The sequence below is a fragment of the Ambystoma mexicanum genome, chromosome 1q (assembly GCF_040938575.1).
Source record: "Ambystoma mexicanum isolate Mex_15411 chromosome 1q, UKY_AmexF1_1, whole genome shotgun sequence".
Taxonomy (NCBI): Eukaryota; Metazoa; Chordata; class Amphibia; order Caudata; family Ambystomatidae; genus Ambystoma; species Ambystoma mexicanum.
The window spans coordinates 684,300,361-684,320,436 of NC_090922.1; the positions used below are offsets into that span (position 1 = coordinate 684,300,361).

The 20,076-nt window shown below is 43.1% G+C and overlaps 1 protein-coding gene across 1 annotated transcript in view; it reads left to right on the forward strand.

Annotated features, from left to right (window-relative positions):
- Positions 1–20,076, forward strand: part of LOC138558149 (pre-B-cell leukemia transcription factor 1-like) — a 597,254-nt gene that overhangs the window by 565,555 nt on the left and 11,623 nt on the right. The window contains exon 9 of the mRNA XM_069642665.1: positions 6,832–6,921. Coding sequence (XP_069498766.1) covers positions 6,832–6,921 — 90 coding nt within the window. The remainder of the gene's footprint in view (positions 1–6,831; positions 6,922–20,076) is intronic.

Sequence of the window (20,076 nt, forward strand, 5' to 3'; positions counted from 1 at the left end):
GTCAGAGGGATGTCATTTTATGGCTTGCAGATAGGACACTCCTCTGTCAGATTGCACACATTCTATATTTGATAATAAAAGACATATTTCACAGTTACACAGTTGCTTGAAATTACATATACATGGTGTGGCTGAATTTAGCCATGTCTCTGTCCAAATCTGCTGTTTCTAAGAGCTTGCATTCAGAAATGGCAGATAATTGACTTTTTAACTGATTTTTCAATTTCTGACATTGACCCAACTTTACTTACATGTGCGCAGGGAGTATGGACATTAACTGATGAAGTTTCAGATTTTTAACATGCATACATTTAGAGTAATATCCACTTTTCCGCTAAAACCCCCCTGAACACACCACCGGGTCGAAAAACCTCTTAAAATGTGGGCAGAAAAATCACAAGAATTATGGTATCATTTATAAAATTTTCACATGTCCGCTCTATGAATGATCCATCTTTTTAAAGTTATGTTCTGGCTCCAAAGGGGTGTGGTTTCCTCTCAGCACAAGGTAGAAATACTGGTTTATCCAGTTCTGCCAAGCCAGCTTGCTCTCACAGGCAGTGCCCCTCCCCTTTCCTCAGGAGGAAGCCACTTTTTACGACCATTTACGACTCCTGCCAATAAAACCTTTGCCTGAGCCAGGACAGGGCTTTGCTCAGAGCTCCTGTAGAGCACAGGTAATTCAATTATCAGATAGATGGCATATCCTTAGTGTGAGCAGCAAAAGGGCAGCTAGGCCTGGGAACACAGCTGTGACTCAAGTTTCACTCCTGATGGGGGTAGTTGCCAGGCAAATTGGAATCTCTTTAAGCTGTCATTTCTGTTCCCCAGTTTCTGCATTCAAATAAAAATAACATTTTTACATATGCAGCTAGAATGCTGATTCTAAGTGCAAAACTATGACATTTCAACAGTTACAAAGGCATGTGACACCAAACATAGGTCACTCATTTAATCTAAACATTTTCGATTTTAGTGTCTTTAAATCCAGTGCCACTTAAACTGCTGCAATCCACAGCTCAGCCAGTCTTGTTATAAACCTTCAAGTCACTTCAGAATATCACTTTACATTGTATCCACCTCTCAGTAAGTCTTTCTTTAGCCTGCTTTGGGTTCATTCAGTTTTACACAAAAAAGTAAAATCTGGTGTGGTTTTAAAATGCCGGCTTTTGGATAGTGGTGAGTACTGGTACTGCACCCATTTTTGAGATTTAAGAAATGAATTCCCCACCATTCTAGGTTGCATTTGGCAATCAGCATTGCCATTCCCAATGGTTTCAGACTAATGTGTGGGTAGTCCAATGGTGGTTTTAGGCAGTGTCCTTCTGTGCCCATAACATCGGCAAAATGAGTGGCAGCCTATTCTTCATGCATTTTCTGGGAAGCTCTGGCCATCATGAGGTTTTCCATGTCAGTACTGCACAGTTTTGAGGTAGGGCTCGGATGCATGGGTAAATACATCCCACAGTACCAGCAAACAAAAATATTTTCAGGCTAGAAGTCCTTTGGTCTGCATAGACTTCCACTGATTTGGGTGCAAGAGTTTGCCCATTGCTTGTTCGTGGCATTTGAAGGGACTCCAATGGGAAGGGGTGTTATTTTAGATTTGGTAGTCGCTGTAGATTACTCATTCCGAAAAGGATATCTAGCTCCATAATGGACATGCACCCAGTAAAAAGCACATGTTGCTTGAGTGCAAATCGTGCCAGATTCACAAAGAGGGACACCTGCAAGGTGTGCTTGTGTAAATTGAAGCGGCACAACACTGATTTGTTTTGCACATTCAAAATCGGAGCGTCCGAGAAATAAATTGCCATGGACCTAAAAATGCAAACGAGGTAAAACACTCATGGAAAAACATAACTGACAAAAGTAGAGTGGATGACTTTCATAAGGCCGATTCTAAATTGCCCCCCTGCAAAGCAGACAGGACATCCCATAAAGGAAGTATAATAAAGAATTTGCAGCAGATAATGTACGGTGTAATTTTTGTGAATAGAATGCAGCCTGTTACAAGAAGACGAAAGCCATGAAATGTAATGGCCAAATGGTCACACAATGCCTTTATAGAAGGTAACCGCCCAGAAATAATTTGTACATTATTTCAATGATTAATTAAATCAATATAATTAGATCAATTGTATTGATGTAAATTATACAACACAACACTGACGAAAGGATTTAGCACATTAGGTATAGTAGATATTAGTACCACTTGCTGTCAGTGATCAGTGCAGCTGACAAAGTAATGTGTGTGGAAAGCCATTCTGCTTCTTTCTGTCCTGTGCTTTCATACAATGTGTATGATTCATGTGGGCCACCAATAACCCACGTGATCAAGTTCAAGTTGGGCATCGTCATGATGGGCAAGACGCCAGATGCAACTAGTCCATGGCAAGGATCCATGAATCAAGGTGCTTCTAGGCAAAAGGCCTATTGATGTTCTGCATGCACATTTCCCATGATCCCCTTGCTTGTGAACAGGTTGGTCGAATGCTTTGGGTTGTGAGCTTGTCTCGTGGCCTCATCCCCATGAGTAAAATGCCTGTTTGCATTAAAAGGCATGTTTGTCATTTCACAAACTATGTAATGTGCGCAGTTGCACATGAACATTTTTGGTACTTAACAGAAATGTGCCTTTTGCACACAGGCAATAATGCTTATGGGCATATTGTGCTTCTTTGAGTTACCTTTGTGGATGCGCTCAAACATCGTGCAGGAATCATTCTGTTCAAGCACATTCCTGTTTTTATTGTTTTGTTTTTCTGTTGCTTAAATCTTACAGACTAACGGCCCGATTCATGGAATATTTGCCCGGTTCAAAGTGAATTTGCACTGCTGAAAAGTGACTTTGCACTGCTGACACAAACCCTGATTCATGGAACTGTGCAAAGTGTATTTTTGCCATGCAAAGTCCGGGGCAAAGTCATTTTGAACTACAAAAATGACTATGCGCTGACTTTGCCCGGACTTTGCACTGCAAAAATACACGTTGCATGGTTCCATGAATCAGGGTTTGTGTCGGCAGTGCAAAGCCACTTTTCAGCACTGCAAATTCACTTTGAACCAGGCAAATATTCCATGAATCGGGCCCTTAGTGTCATAGATCTGGACATTGACACACCTAGCCAAATTCTTTGTGATCTGTACAGAATTGTCTGAGTAATTAAGTTGTGAGTAAAATATGTCCAGTTTGACAACAAAGAAGGTCATTCCAACTTGGGTGGTATCCCGGCGTTAAATCTGCCGGGATACAGCCTAGCGCAAATAGCGTTACTGCAACTCGGTCTGCCACTATTAGCGCCGGAACCCGAGTTGCGGCAAGGCTGTGAATCCCCATTTTATTTAGAGTCCATAGGACTCCTGTGCATTTTCAGCGCTGCAGCACATGTGCTGGAAATGGGTGGAAATCGACAGATTTACCTCCAGCTCAAAGCTGGAGATGAATCTCCCAACTTTCTGCCCAAACTCCTCAGGATTGGGCATAGCAGTAATGCTGCAGTAATAGCACTACTGGCACATTTCTACCACTCTGCCCAACCCGTGATGAGGCCCAAAGTCTGCTATATCAATACATTTAGTCAAAAGTCATTATTTTCTGTAAACAGCAGCAAAGCCTTTAGATTCTTTGCAGGTTTACAAAACATATGCTGTAAAGAACGCATCAGAGGTGTATTGTCATTATTGTAAGTTATTTCTCATTTTTTGATTGTGTTTGATCAAGTCTACCATGATCTGCAGAGGATTTCAAGTGGGCAGGACATATTGCAGTTTCTAAGAGCAAAGACCTTACATTTTGATGGCAAAACCCACATTTTTCATTGAAAACACACACAATGTAATTTAAAAGGGTGGGCCTCATCTTAAGAGGGAAGAGTGTTGAGCTATGAGCAGGAATTCTAACTAGGTCACTGACCATCTGAACTGAGTTGGGAAAATTGATAGAACATATATTACATTACACATTTCTAAATACTAGAACACACTCATTACGCAAAACAACCTGGTCTCTTTTTTCTCTCACAGCATTGCCGAAGGAATCAGTCACATATAGAGGACAAATGTTGTGATTTATTGTTGCATCTGCATCTTTATCACACCATTATGAGTGTGAGTGATCTCTCTATATGGTGAACTGACTCAAATGATTAAAAGACTGCCAGATAGGGAACGTTTTTTTTTTAAATATGTTGGAGTTACCCAAAGCCTTGATTAACGTCAGGCCATTCTTTCATTTTTCTTTGAACAGTCGCTATCCTTTGTTTGATGCAAGGTATTAAAACTTTGATAAGAAAAAAAGAAAAGTAGTCATTATTGTGAACAGAGGTTATCCCATGTTATTTTTGATAACTTTTGGCATGCAGATTGTTTTGTATATTTGAATTAAGGGAATGCCTATAACACCATATTTACATCACACATCGACACGGAATGTCTTTGCTTGATACACTCCCACACTACGTTTTAAAAAGATCACAAGATTTTCTGCAGGTTTTAAGTAGGCCTGCCAACAGGGAAATCCAGCACTGCAGCCGTAAAAGGTTTGAGCACCCATCTTTTGGATTCAAATTCATAATCACATATTTGCTGTTTCTCAGATGAAGACTGGTGCGGGTGGGTGGGGCAGCAGTAGAGGCCAGCACGCCTTCACTCAGGAAAACCGAGTGCTACCTTGTATTACTCTGTATCTAGACGTCGGAAATCTACATTCTACAATCTTCCACTGATTAAACACAATTCCTTTTTGTAATGCCAAAGGAGCTACAGCAATTTGCACAAAACACACCTTTTTCTCGCCTGAAAACTAACCAAAATGCTGGCCTTAACAATCCTACCATTTTGTATTCCCATCTCACTTATGATAAAAAAAACAGTGGGCACTGTAAGGGCTCCTGTGAGTCACAGGATAATTTGAGGGCATAACAGTATCCCTGGTCAACTTGTACGTGACATGGTACAGCATGGGGTAGCTCCAGATCAGTCCGACTGTGCATATTTTCCTAATTCTCATTCCTTGGGAGCAGAAACCTATTGGTCACAAATATATATTTCCTCAGTTTGCACTAAAAATATGCCTCGGTCCATGGCTAACAGCAATCATCATGACATCTAACATCCCCCATGATTTGACAATCTGAACAATACCACACACACAGGCAGTATTAAGTAAATTAAGAGTAAACATTTGATTACATATCATTTCTCAGTAACCTCACAAAAGCCTTTTCTATAGTATCACTCACACCATATTGCTTCTAGTAATGACTAGTTGTTGGTGATCCACCGTATGACGTAGCCATGTTCAAGCATAGCTAAAAACATACACACATCATACTACATATGAGGGTTTCATATAAGCCACTTCGATCAACCAGAACTGCAGTCACATCAAATGTGTTTCATGGTGTATTTTTTCAAATTGATAATTGAAACACCTGCGTGCAAAGGAGGCCTGAGCCAAAGTAGTACTCCCAGCACCCCACGTTTTTAAAATGTAGACAATCTGAGGAATTTGAAAAACGGGGCCTTGCACTGAACTCACAAAATTTTGCCTTTCCAGAATTCGTTATAGCTGCAAAAACTGCATGAAAGTACACTACTTCCTAATATCCTAATATATAATGAATCAGAAATCAGCTGAAATGTACTTTTTCTAACAAATGTAATACCATACTTAGTTCCTTCTGTTATTCTGCTAAATACAGAATGCAAATGTGGTCAAGTCAAGGAACTGCACAACCATGTCAAGGTTGTTTCTTTGGTCCAAAAGACACAGATCCTAGAGGTAATTAGAAACAGATTGTTTGCTATTAATAGATTTGCTTATTATTAGTTTCAAATAAGCAAATGTGGAGATCCACAGAGCATACTGGAGATGCTCATATGAAAGTGGAGTTTACTTTAGTGCGTCTTGAAATTACTCTTGGATATTCAGGTTATCCCAAACAATTCTCTTTTACAAATTCTTGTGAATTTTGCCATCAATTTCAATTTTTTTCCACATTCAAATCTTACTTTAGTGGGAAGTTTAAGTCCCTTTGGAACGTTTGCACTTTAAGCAGTATACTTTAATAGACCTACACATTTGCATTGATAAAATAGATTAAGTTTCCCATGTCGGAAATAAGCAAATTCCAAAGAGGAGATCCCACTATTAATAATTAGCTTCACCCAACTTGCAATCAACAACAATTAATGTGTTCTGTTATTTTTATTTTGAGGGGAGGGATTGCTATGTGCCCTCACAGAGGCATTATGCATGGAAACTCTGCTGTTTTTAGGGTTAACTTTGAACTTTTTAAATTTTCCTAATGCTACCTAGGTGGATATCCCAGCAAAAGCGGAGTAACTGAGCTAAGATCTTGCAACCCACAAATGTGTTCACTATCTGCTTAAGTTAGAAGTCAACACTGCTTTTCAAGATGTCAGTCTATTGTTTTGCTTTGATGTATATGAATGTGGACTACCACGCATACCCGGAGTGTAACTGCACATGGCAATTTTCTCTAGTCATTTCAATCGCCACAAGCAAATCGAGATCTTGAATGCATTGTTCCTAGACACATTGAATCCCTTGGGGTAAAGAGAGGGAAATTGAATCGTGCACTGTGCTCCTCACCTCTCTGCTTGTCCATATCATAGCTCCTGTGATCTTATTGTGCATGTCCGCTCCCTGCACTCACTGTCGTGGTGACAACTTTGACAGTGTATAGTGATAGCGAAAAAAAATACATGGAATGATGGAAATGATTTTGACAAAGAAATAGTTGAATATATCATAACAATTGTTTCTGTTGTTGTTTTCCCCTGTATGTTTTGTCTCTGTTTTAGGTGGATACCCTTCGCCATGTTATCAGCCAGACAGGAGGATACAGTGATGGGCTTACAGCGAGCCAGATGTACAGTCCGCAGGGCATCAGTGTAAGGAAAAATAGGCTTGTTTTTCATTTTGTTCCCTCTCGTTACCAATTATTTTGAAGCCATAGGGCTTAGAATGCCACTTAGTAGGACTTGTCTTGGCTTTACGGTCACCTAGTTTATTGCTTCTGTATCGGTCATGCCAGCGGCAGCGCACTGCCCACAAAAAGTGGTGATTGGGCAGGCTTCATGCAGGCAGCTGGTGTCTAGGCCTGTCAGACACAATCAGTGTTTGCATAGCACCTGCGGCCACGCACGCTTAGCTGAGAGGAGCTTCTAAACAGGTGACACCTAGTTCAACTGCAGCAGTGTGGGGGAGGAGGAGAAGCATACCACCAAAAATTCAGTTTCACTACCCTGCATATTGCTGATTCTTTGCTGAGCTCTAGAGCAGTGAACAGGCACCACCGCCAACCGATGGGTTTCTGCAAGGCTATAAATAAATTCCCTTGCGTCTTTGGTGAACCAAGTGAAAATAGTCCATGAAGAGACAAACATTGAATCGCCGTCAACATGAAAAGGGAGGGAAAGGGGGATACCATCTTGTTGTTTTTGGGAGCACTGGCGGCTTCGGCCAGCATGAAAATTCATAGCGACAAGCTGTGTTGCACAGACTGAAATCGATAAGACAGACACAAGGAGAACCGAGTGTAGATTCGGGACAGCAATCCAACTTCATTTCTCAGATCAGCCGTCCGCCATCTCAGTGGCAGTGACAGCAAGCTGGGATGGGAAGGCAGCCTCTGAAAGAGACCCTGTGCGCGGAAAGGGGTTTCCAGCTCTCCAGAGGTCAGCGCGAAATCAGAAGCAGCACTGATTTCAGCACTGAAATGCCTACTGTCCTCTGTTGCCAGTTGTCTCATGTTTTTTTTCTTTTTTTTTTAATGGTAACCTGAAGAGATAGCAATAATACGTGTTCTAGGGGAAAAAGTAGGAAAGACACAAATGATCTATGTGTTCATCCCTCTGTATGTTGTATTTTATTTATATCCTATTTACAGTTAGAAATGTAGGTGGTCTATCTTTTGTTGAACACTTAAAGAAAACCCATAATATAATATGACGATTTAGCTACACACACACACACACACACATGGACATTTTTTTTTTTAAGGTTCTGTGTAAACCTTATGTGCCTTTTTTATTTTTAATATATATATGTATATATATATATATATATATATATGTGTGTATATATATATATAATTGTGAGTGTATTGATATATTCTGCAACAATTACCCTTTATAATGTAAGTCTGTATTGACAGTTGCACATCCACATATTTTGCTTTTGTGTTGTTTTTCTAGAGGTTATTGATATGTGTATACATATATATATATATATGTATGTATGTATATATACACCAACTCTTAATTTATATGATGAAGTTCTTTGTTGGCACTCACACGCAAATATTTATTCGACTTTTTTTTTCTTTTTCGGTAGACACTATGGGCCAGATTACAGAAACGTTGCACCGGTGCAAGTGCAAAGTTGCACGGTATTAGCATTAGGGCCAAGTTTGCCCTATTTTTAAAAACACTAGGCCATATTAAAAAACTATTGCAACATGACAACTACACCTTGACATTGTATAAGCACCTGGGCAAAAATTGCCTCAGTGCAAGAAAGATACATTTTGGATGCGTTTTTTCACCAGGGCAAAGTTTGCCCTAGTGCTAATACCATTACGTATTAGCGCTAGGGCAAACGTTGCCCTGTTGCAATAATGCAGTGAAAATGTATCTTTCTTGAACTGGGACAATGTTTGCCCTGATGCTTATAGCATGCCAAATTGCACTTGTCATGGTGCAATAGTTTTCTAATATGTCCCAGTGGTTTAAAAAATTGGGCAAACTTTTCCCTAGTGCTAATACCGTGCAACTTTGCACTTGCACCGGTGCAAAGTTTCTGTAATCTGGCCCTACAACTTCAAAATAAAGCCCCCTTTCCTAAATAGCAGCCAAGCGCCCAAGACATATAATTTCAATGACATCTCAAAAGATTTTCTGATGAATATTTAGCATGGTGAAGTCAAATCTCCTTCGTAATCTTGCCACCTATGCCATCTTAAAACGGGTGCCTCTTTTGAGCAGGGGGCATCATGGTTGCAAATTATATTACGTAATTCATTTCCTGGCATTCCTTCCGGTGCACATAGAACTCATGTTCTTACAGATTGGGACCATGGAAAGAAAGATTGCCCATTGGATGGGCCTGTGTCTCTGGAGCAGAGCAGAGACAAACAAAGCAGAGGCGCACGAGGGCAGGAGCCATTTATTGACCACAATTAAAACAAGTATCAAAGGCCGCGCCAGACTTTAATGAGACGCATTTAATGGTTTCCTGCATAGGGGTGTGACATTTTGCGCAAAAAAAGGCGCACATGCTAACACATATTTTCTTTTAAAATGCAGGATATGCTTTAACGTTAATCGGGTAGTGGTAGACAAAAAATAATTTATGTCAGTGATTAGTCACTCATCTTCTTCGCTGTGAGCACTCCATTAACTGTTTTGTTTAAATAAAGCATACGCTACATGTAAGGACTTTAGGCCAACCTCACACTTTACATTTTCCAAACAAAGTGGGTTTTTTAAATAAAAAATGTAACATGTACATGTTTGGACACACCATTGTTGCCGGATGATTTTGCAATTGCATATTAAGCAAAAACCGTTCTAAACATGATGTAGCTGCTCACATCATGAGAATGGCTGCAAGAGAGATGTCGAAATTGCAAGCCCGGCTGGATTAATTAATGTTGAAACGCTGTGCTTCCTTTCTTCATTTTTTCTAATGTGTGATAGATACAGTGATCACCCACTGGGGTACATCAGATTGCTCAAGCTTATTTATCAAAGGATGGTTACCAAATATTCTAACCCGAATAAGGGCATATTTTGAGGGGTTCAACTTCACAAATGATTTATGATTGGGGACGGGGATCCATCCCTTTTACCTTACTTTGTTCAATAAGGTCGTCGGAGATGAACACTGTTGGTCTAATTCTGTGATTCAAAACACATACTTAACGCGTGTTCATTACATGTATCCGACATCACCAGGAATTCTCTAAAGTCATTGAGCTTCACATGCAAACGGATTGCTAATTTCGGAACAGAAATCTATTGAGTGTGTTATGAAGTTTGCTACCCTGCGGAATTATGTCTCCTTACATGCGTAATTGAAGGCAGATACACCTAAATGTACAGAGGGTGTAAAAACCGCTCTATTGTTTTTCCTCAATCATCTGCCTGACTGCTTTTGCATAATTTAACATTATTGATTGCATTTGGAATCAATAAAGTCTCTGAACTTCCAGTTTCAAAGTTGATAACACAGCTAAAAATCCACTAACCAATACCATTGTCCCCAAATTAAGTCTTTCACACTATTATCAAATCTGTTGTGCTTTTAAAGGTGCTTATAATAAAAGGAGGAATATTTCAGAAAAAGTAAATATATTATGAGACATGCACATAACACTACAAATAAAACAGCCCTAAAAAAAACACTTAAAATTAGGAATAAAGGAAACATGTTTTGGAATGTAACACAGAAAAATTCATTAAAGGCATATGTTTAGCTAACTTGGAAAAAATGTGTTTTTTCTAAGGTCTCACTTCTAACATTTGGTTATACAGCATTTGCATTTTTTTTTTTAATCAAAGTTTGGCAGTGCCAGTGCGTTTAAGTGACAAGTTACAGACCATGCAAAGGAGAAAATGACACACTATGACTACGACAGAAATAGTATTCTCTCAGGAAGGTGCGCCACAGTGAATGAAGAGATGGCAGTATGCATCTCGGATTTGCACCCGCTTCCTGATTCGCAGGAGTAAATGTGGAGCTAATCTGGAGATGCACGGAGGAGGTCTGAGGCGCCCTCCTGCAAATCTTTGTGAATCACATTTGCAGATGAGTGTTTGAAAGGTGCTCCAAGCATCTCCAGATTTGGTCTTGATTTTGGCTTTGAGATTCAGGTATGAGGTCTCAAGTGCAGAACAGAGATATTAGCGGGCATCTGCTTATTTCCTATAGTGCACATGTTTGAGAATCCGACACTGTTCATATATAAATCTGCGCTGCTTTCCAGATTTTGGTTCATTGCACTACTGAAGATGTAGTTTGAGCACATGTTTTTATAGACCAACCAATGCTTGCAATACCAACTGAATGCTGTCAACCAAAAAGTCCAAACTGTATCTGCAAATCAAGAGCAAAAGGTCTTCAGATTTTCAGAAGAGCCAAGAACACTCTCCTTGTGTAACATGCATACCGCCAGTTCTGATACCACCCTGCTGGGCACACAATCTGAAAGCAATACAAATGGATATGTTATGTGACATTTATGCTCTCCCAAATCAACAGCGTAGTAGTCCCAGAGCACCTGGGCTTTTCTAGAAATGTGTCATATTGTGCTGCTTCCAGGGTTATCCAGACCTTGTGCATGGAGGGGAAAGGGAGCAGGAAAGTATTAGAGGATGGGAGAGGGTGAGTATGTGCAACAGACAGAAAGCGATTGTCTCAACCACTAGTCCCCAGGGATCTGTCAACCAGGTGACTAGGACACGGCCATGGCTTCTGGATCTAGTTCCTGCGGGTGGACCAGTGCAGGAGGATCACCTGGATGAGGGTCCTCGAAGAGTGGAAGTGGGACACTGGAAGGTGAGATGCGTTATCCCCTTCCTGCTAACACATTTTCCCTATCCTACCTGGTAGGATACCTAGGAACTCAAACCCCCCCCCCTTTCCCGACCCGAACACATTCTCACGGACAGTTCACCATGAGCGACAATGGACTAACACCAGAGCCGTATACCTGACACGTCCCAACACAAGGGTCAGGCAATTACTGATAATTACACCCACCTGACTTCCATCACACTTCCCCATATGGATAAAACGCGGAGCACGAAAGCACACTCTGAGCGAGGAAAAACACCAGAGGGAGCAGCAGTTGCAAGGAGGGAATTGCCCTTGGCCTTTTCAGAGGAAGAAAACCATTACTTTCACAAGCCCTCGAGGATAAGAAACGTACGAGCGGCAATTAAAGCTGAAGAAAAGTGCATTGTGTGTCGAAGGTAGCCGTGGCTTTCCCACACTGACGGCTGAGGCGAGGAGGAGCGATTGCCACCGTGGAACTGTCCTTGGCTCCAACAACAAAGCAGCTTCAGTAAAGTCAGCACTGCCGTTGAGTTGGGGAAACTGATAGCAGGCCGGTCTGCGTTAGAACCAAGGTTGCAAGCGGCAACATTGTATGACAAAATCTGCAACAGAGTTTAAGGTGTGTGCATTATGCAGGTTCAGTTCTGCAAGACAACTTTGTCATTTGTGGAGATGGCTTTGGCATCGAGTGTGTGCTTTATCTGGGGTTGACATTAGGAATCCTCTGCAGTCCACTTTCTATGACTAATGCAGCCGCGGAAGAGCCGCTGTGTATTTTTGCCGCAAATATAAATTGGGTGCTTGGAGAATAGACGCGCTTTGGCAGAGTGGTGGTTAACTGAGCATGGTGCTGGTCACAATTAAGAGGTACACACGCAAGAGTCTTGCTTAGCATTTGTATTGGTGGCATCACTGGTTAGTGAGTAGATATGTCAGCCGCCATTTGGCGCCTTTAAAGTAAAGTAAAATGTTGATGAATTACAGGCATTGGTGACTTTAGTTCGCATGAGATTAATGTTTTATAACATGACCCTGAGAGATCGGTTTCTGGTCACCTTGTTGTATGTTGTCGAGAAGGGAATGCAGACATATCTAAAGGAATGTCCTATAATGTCAGGACATGAAGTCTGAGATGCTGTTTTGTTCGTGATTCATGGAGTGTCACGCTTAAAGATGTATGACATAAAGCAGTATGAAACACAATGGTGTAGAAGAGCTTTTAAAAAGAAATTATAGTATCCTACTAAGAAGGATTTTTGTAAGATGTGCTCCTCATTGAATGGAACCACGTTATATTATTCTAGCACATACTTTGCAGTAATACTATTTGCTGGTATGCTTATCTTTGCATACATGGACTACTCATTAATGGCGGTTTACTTAAAGGTTGATGTATGGACTAACTGCTTGGTGAAAATTGGTTTAGGTGACTTAGTGAGTGTTTTTTAATAGTGCTCAAAAGAAGTAGCCATTTCCCAGAATACAAAGTGTCAGACACAGAATATAAGCCGGAACAGGAATTCCCCTGATGAATGTCTGACCTAAATGGTCTTTTGACAGAAACATGTTGGATTTGGTGTACATGTTGGATTTGGTGTAAATAAAACAAACAGACCGATGTGATTTTATATGTTGGCATTCTTGTTTTTTAAGCCAACTGTTCAATGGTGTCATTTTTGAATATGCATTGTTGTTTGTAATGTGTTCATATGTGGACCTGGATATAGGGTTTTGATCAAGAAAGAAAAAAGAGTATTTTAAAAAATAAATTGTATTAAATGTTCTATTGTGTATTGAATAAAATAAAAAATACAAATGCATATTTTATACTAAATATATGCAAGCCCAGCTGGATTAATTTCACTGTTATAAAAGGATACAAAGTTTTTGACTTCTTTGATTGATAACATATAGAGTGGTCCGGCACCACGTGGTCTCTGTTAGGTATCCAAATGAGAGTGTAAAATTGTGAACTATGATTACAAAGGCAAGTGTGAACCCGACAGAGGGATGCCGAGAAAAAGCTATGTGAAGGGAACCCCAGCTTTCTGATGAGAGTGTAAAATTGTAAGCCGTAAAATCAAAGTGGTCCTGCCACGGGTCAAAACCAAACCCTGTGCACATTCGAAAGTCTTCGATAGCAAATAAGAACTGTAATTGGTCCGAGCCTGGATAGGGAGACTAATTGTGAAAAGGGGATCTGAGCCCAGCTGAGTGGGATGCGGGGTGAATAGTGAATCACTCTACTTGAATACTTGGAAAGGAAGCTTTTCATTTGGTTGATACATCAGGCCCTCTGTATCAGGAGACTTTTGATAACCTGAGAGACGTGGGCACAGAAGGCCCTGATGCTTGTAATAGAAATGTGTCCTTGAGCCTCCAACCCCTCTGTTTCCTTGAAAGAATCTATAGGCTTTATCTGTAGCAGTAGTGAGGCTACTATCCCTCCACGGAAAAGGGGAATGATTCCCACAGATCTAGTTTTGATACCCCCCCCCCCCACTACAATAATCACCCTTGAACTGTGATATGATATTATATGATATGGCATTTATAACGCGCCTATACACAAGTGTTTCAAAGCGCGACGAGGCAAAGGAGGGGGGACAGAGGGAAGACAGAGACAACAATCTTACTAGGCCAGGTGTCATTGAGATCGCAGAAGGGAAGGGGGAAGGGGAAAAGTGTGTGGGGGAGTGGACAGTGCAGTACATTGGATCGACAATACAAAATAAATAGAATAAATAACAGCAATGAATAAAAGTGCAGCCAGCTGGTGGCAAGTGCAAGGGTAAGTGCAAACATCAGGTGTCAAGTGCTGGTAGGGGACTGTAAGGATACAGAAAACAGTCCCCAAGTGCGGGGTTTGCCTGAGAGGCAGTGCAGTTGTGCAACTGGTGGGGGAGTGGACCTGGGTCCGAGATCAGAGGGTGGCCAGGAACCAGTGCAGTTTCAGTTTCAGCCGGAGTTAAGCAGGGGAGAGAAGGCAGAAGCAAAGCGGAAGGTTTTGAGGTGCTTCCGGAACCGGAGGTGGTCCTCAAGTTTCAGGGAAGCTGTTCCAGAGGGAGGCCCCAGCCGAAGAAAGAGATCTACCACCAATCCGTTGCTTGGAGAAGCGACTGACCCTGACGGAGATGGAGGCAAATGAGCGAAGAGATCGAGAAGGAAGATATTTAGGAAGAGAGAGTTGAAGGTATTATGGCCCCAGGCCCCAGGAGGCCTTGTGGACAATGCAGACGGTTTCGAACTTAATCCTTGCAGCCACTGGGAGCCAGTGCAGAGATTTCAGTCCTGGAGAGATACGATCCCTGGGCTTGAGGCCTAGGACAAGTCTCGCAGTCCTGTTCTGGATGAGTTGCAGAGGGCGGAGAGTAGAAGTAGGCAGATTTAGGAAGAGGCAGTTGCAATAGTCTAGCCTAGAGAGAACCAGATCTCTGGAGAGAGTAAGCTTCTGGGGGAAGGAGAGGAAAGGAAGAATACCTCTGAGGAGGTGCAGTTGGTAGTGTGACTTCTTAGAGACGTTAGAGATTTGAGGAGAGAAGGAGTTTGTGGAGTCAAAGATGACCCCAAGGTTTTTAGCCTCACAGGTGGGAGCAGGAAGAGGGCCCAGAGAGGCTGGCCAAAGAGTGGCAGGAAAGGAGGGGGAAGTTGTGCCGATGAGGAGAATCTGTCTTATTGGCATTAAGGCAGAGATCATTGGCAGCACACCACTCCTGGATAGCTGACTGTTAGAGATGAGAGAAGGAGAAGAGGTGGCCGAAGGTACGCTGAAAATGAGCTGAGTGTCATCCACATAGCACTGAAAGTTGGGTCAGAGAGCGGCAATGCGTTGGGCAACAAGTGCCAGGGATTGGTTGAACAGCCAGGGAGAGAGGTTAGACGCTTGGGGAACATCACAGATAGAGATAGAGGAGAGGAAGGACCCAAGTTGAACCTGGGAGATTCGATAGGAGAGGAAAGACGTCTGCCAAGTCAGGGCTTGACCGGTGATACCCAGGTAATCACAGAGACGGATGAGCAGGATGGCATGGTTGACGGTATCAAAGGCAGAAGAGAGATCAAGTAAGATGAGGACACAGGGAGTCTTGTAATCAAGGTTGGAGAGCAGGTCTTCGCAGATGTTCAGGAAAGCAGTTTCCGTGCTTCTGGCAGCTCTGAAGCCAAACTGATGTTCATGAAGACAACCAACAGATTCTGTGTGAAGGTGAAGATGGGAGAGGCCAGCTTTTCCAGGAGTTTGACCAGGAAAGGAGTGATGGAGATTGGGCAATAGTTAGCCGGCAGGATTGGTCGGAAGAGGGTTTCTTAAGAAGACGGTGCACAAGGTAGTGCTTCAGGGGGGAAGGGAAGACTCCATTGGCGAAGGAGTGGTTGCAGAAGTTGGCCAGAGCAGGAGCCAGGGAGTCAATGTGGTCCTTGATGGTTTTGGAGGAACAGGGATGAACCTGTTTTGACGAGACTTTCATAGATCAGACTTGTCTAGAAACCTCATCTGGGGAGTACAGGGAAAGGCAGAGAAGGGGGAGGAGAGGTGGCCGAAGAAGGGCCAGAGAAAGAGCAGGGAGTAGCGGGGGGGAGGGAAGAAAGAAAGGACAGGATGTTCTGAGTTTTAGAGATGAAATGAGAAGCCAGAGCCGTGCAGAGAGCTTGGGAGGGGACAGGAGAGGTAGAGACTGCAGCAGGATCGGCCAGTTCCTTGCAGATTTTAAAGAATTCAGCCGAGTTGTCAGATACTGCAGAGACGCAAGCTTAGATTTGAGCTCCCTTCTTGGTGCGGACAGAGAGCCGGTATTGCCTTTTGAGCAGGCAGCAGGCCTGTTTGTCAGTGGGTGTACCAGAAGCATGCCATTTCCTCTGAGACACCCTGCACTTGCGTTTAAGGGTGACGAGGTCTGAGTCGTACCAGGAGTTGCACTTGGGTTTGGGCTTCAAGCGGATCCACATGACAGGGGCAAGAACATCGAGAGTATCAGATATAGCAGAGTGGAGCATGTAAAGGGCTGCGTTAGGGTGTGAGACAGCCATAGGAGGTGGGGGGGCGAGAAAGTGGCAGTGAAAGCCTCAATTGACACACGCTTCATTGGTTGGATAACCGAGAAGGTGGGTGGCAGTGTTGGAGTTGGCTTGGACTGAGGGGTAGAGAGGGTGAGTTGGGAGGAAAGGAGAAAGTGATCACTCCAGGAGAGAGGAGTGGTGAGAGAGATAGAAAGTGGAAGGTCTGAAGAGATCAGAAGATCCAGAGTGAGTTGGGCCAGAGGGGAGAATAAAGAGTGAGAGAGAGTCGCAGAGGTCGCAAAAGAGTCCAGGGGAAGGACAGGAAGCATCCAGCTGGATGTTAAAGTCTTGAAGAAGGAGAAGTTGAGAGGTCGAGACCAGGAGGGAAGAGGGGAGTTCCACCCACTCAGAGGAAGTAGGAGATCTGGCCAGGTGGCTGATAAATAGCCACAGTAAAGGAATGGCTAGGAGAGAGCGAGAGAACCTGCAGATGAGGTATTTGAAAGAGGAGTATGCCTGCGTAGGAATGACAGGGGCAGGGATCCACTCCGGGAAGATCAGGGCTACACCCCCTCCGGATCAGTTGGATCTGGGCGCAGAGATGATCTCGTAGCCGTCAGGGAGGAGAGTGTCAAAGCTAGTGACAGAGTTGGCCGTAAACCATGTCTCAGTGATAACAAGGACATCAAGGTCAAGTTCTTCCAGGAGACGGCAGATGTCAGAGGAGTGTTTAACAGCAGAGCGAGAGTTGAGAGTGGCAATGTGGAGAAGGTTGCTGTCCTTGAAAGACTTCCGGGGAGGGGTACAAATCAAACCTTGCGGCGGTGTAGAAGAATCCTGAGGGGGGCAGAAGAGGAAGGAGGAGAGGGCAAGGTAGCTAAGGAGGAGACAGTAGGGGGAGGCAAGGAAGCTGAGGGGGGAATGGAGGGGACAGCAGGAGAGGAAAGGAAATTGATGAGGCGCAGGAAGCGTCTATAAAAGAGGAGAAGGTTGGCCTGAGGGCCTTGGACCAAGACGGTACCATTCAGATAAACATTAATCATGACCTTAGAGGAGTGGAAGGGGGCCAGGCGGCCTCCCACCGAGTGCCGCCATTAATGGGAGAAGAAGAGAAAGGAGAAAGTACAGAGACCATATGAAGAGTCCATAGGTCTGGCAAGGGAACGACAAAAAGAATGTCGGTGAGAGTGTGCCTGGAGCAGGTGCTGGTATAGGTGTCTGTGATAGGGAGGCTTGGGTTGGAGACCAGGTTGTCCTTTTTAAACATCTACCTACCAGATTTAGTGAGTAGAGCAGGATCGTCGATAGAGAAGCAGTTTGAAAAGATGGGAGAAAGAGAGAGCACCATAGAGTAGGTAGGGGAGAGGAGAGAAGAAGAAGGGGAGGGGGTGGGGAGAAGGACACAGGGGGGAGCGCAAGCAGATGAGACAGAGAGATAGGACAAGACAACAGGAGCTCAGATAATGGTAGAAAGGTTTGCTAGATTAATGCTTTGCTAAGAAGGCAAGACCACAGAATGGCACTACATCACAATATAATTTGAAATACTGGAGAAAACACACCTAAGTCTGAGAGTCCTGTGACTGAAAGTGACTGTGGTCTGTGGTCTGTGGACTGTGGTCACTTGTGTTGGTCTTACTTTGATACCATGTCTTCCTTACAGGAGTTAGAGATACAGAGGGCAGTACAGTCTTGTTGCATCTTGACCCGGAGGTGGTCAGCCGCGTAGTACGTGCAAAGGTTTGGGAGGGCCATTTCCCCACTTTCACAGGAGGCTTTGAGCACTTTTAGGGTAACCCTTGGTTTCCGCTTGTTCCATATAAATATCGATATTCATTTCTTAAGTGACTTAAAAAAGGAATGCAGAATCTTGATTGGGAGGTCTTAGAATAGATATAACACTTTCGGGAGAATCACAATTTTTTACTGTAGCTATCCTACCCGACCACGAGATCGTCAATGGGCCCCATTTGCTCAACAGTTATTTCACTTTCTCTAAGAGGGGAATGTAATTTGTGGTATATAACAAGGATAGGGATGTAGTAATCTGCGTTCTTAGATAGGTTAGTTTGGTGTCCACCTCTGTGAAAGGGATCCATTGTCATGTCATAGTAGGAATATCTGTGTTGCGTCCAGAGATAACAGTTCAGATTTCTTTGTGAACATTTTTAATCTGGCTACTGTCCTGAATTGATCTAGCTCCTGGGCGATCCTTGGGACCAATATCTCAGGGTCCTTAATGGAAAGAATTAGAATGGCTTTCAATGATACTTGTGATTGCCCAGAGTTGGAAACAGTCGGACCACCCAGGGGAACAGCTTTGGATCTCTAAAGTGTTGAACTTTGTGTCCCTTGAATGGATCATTTACTCCCTACAGGGGGGGGGATGTTCATCACCGCTAAGGTGGCAGTCAAATGACACAATTATTTTGGTTTCCAAAGCATTTCAAATGATGGGACAGGAATTGTGAGTTTCTGCCATCCATAGACATGGGTTCCTGAAATCGTCTGTCTTTTCAGTGGTCAAGGCCATGCATTTCTAGCCCCTCTTTCATATGGACCAGTTTAAGACTGCATAGGTTAAGCCTCTGTTTCAACTATATTATTATTAAAGTATTTATTAAATGCAGACCTACCTTCAGGAAGCAACAGAATGCTTTACTACTTATATGGGGAAGTACATGGTGACGGGAGTAGATCACAAGGGCTCCATACAGGGAAGCAGGGAGCTAACAATGGTGGGGGAGTGGAAAGACGCCCAAGTTGCCAGCAATAGATCTACAAGCAACTAGGGCATACAACGGGGGAGCAGATCTCCTGGTCTCAGTTTAGGTGGAGTGTGGAGCTATAAAATGTATTTTAACCACTTAGCTGTGGTTAGAAAAGCTGTAGCAGTGCAATGCCCGCAGTTAAATCGGCTGCTGCCAAGAGGTGGCTGTCCACACCTTGCACTTTCATAGGGCTCGCTGAGGACATGTATGGCCATATCAGGAGCACTTAAGCGTTTTAACCCCTCAGTCCCTGCTTATCAAAACATCTAAACCAGAGGTCTGCAAATTGTGGCTCTTCAGATGTTCTGGTCTACGACTCCTGTGATTGATCACCATTCTCTAGGGCTGATGGGAGTTATAGTTGTTAGAAGTGGTATATGTAGTTGTGATAGGTCCAAACATCTGGAGAGGCAAAGTTTACAGCCCCACGATCTAGACCTATATGTGAATCATCGCCAAGCAAGGGGCCATCTTTTTATGGAAGCATTCCTCTTATGATGAGTAGTGTCCCTTCTTAACATATATTGGGCGTTTATCTTCCTTGCTTTCTTTGATATCTTCGGCGATTTGACTCTTGCTCTGTGTGAACTGTACAAAAACCTGTCGTGCAAGTAGGGCCCCGTCCAGAATGGAGTCAGTGTTTTCAATTGTGGAATTTCAGTGTGAACCGGAATCCTTTGCCCTGTGTGAGAAACGTGTCCTCTTTTGGAGCCCAATTAG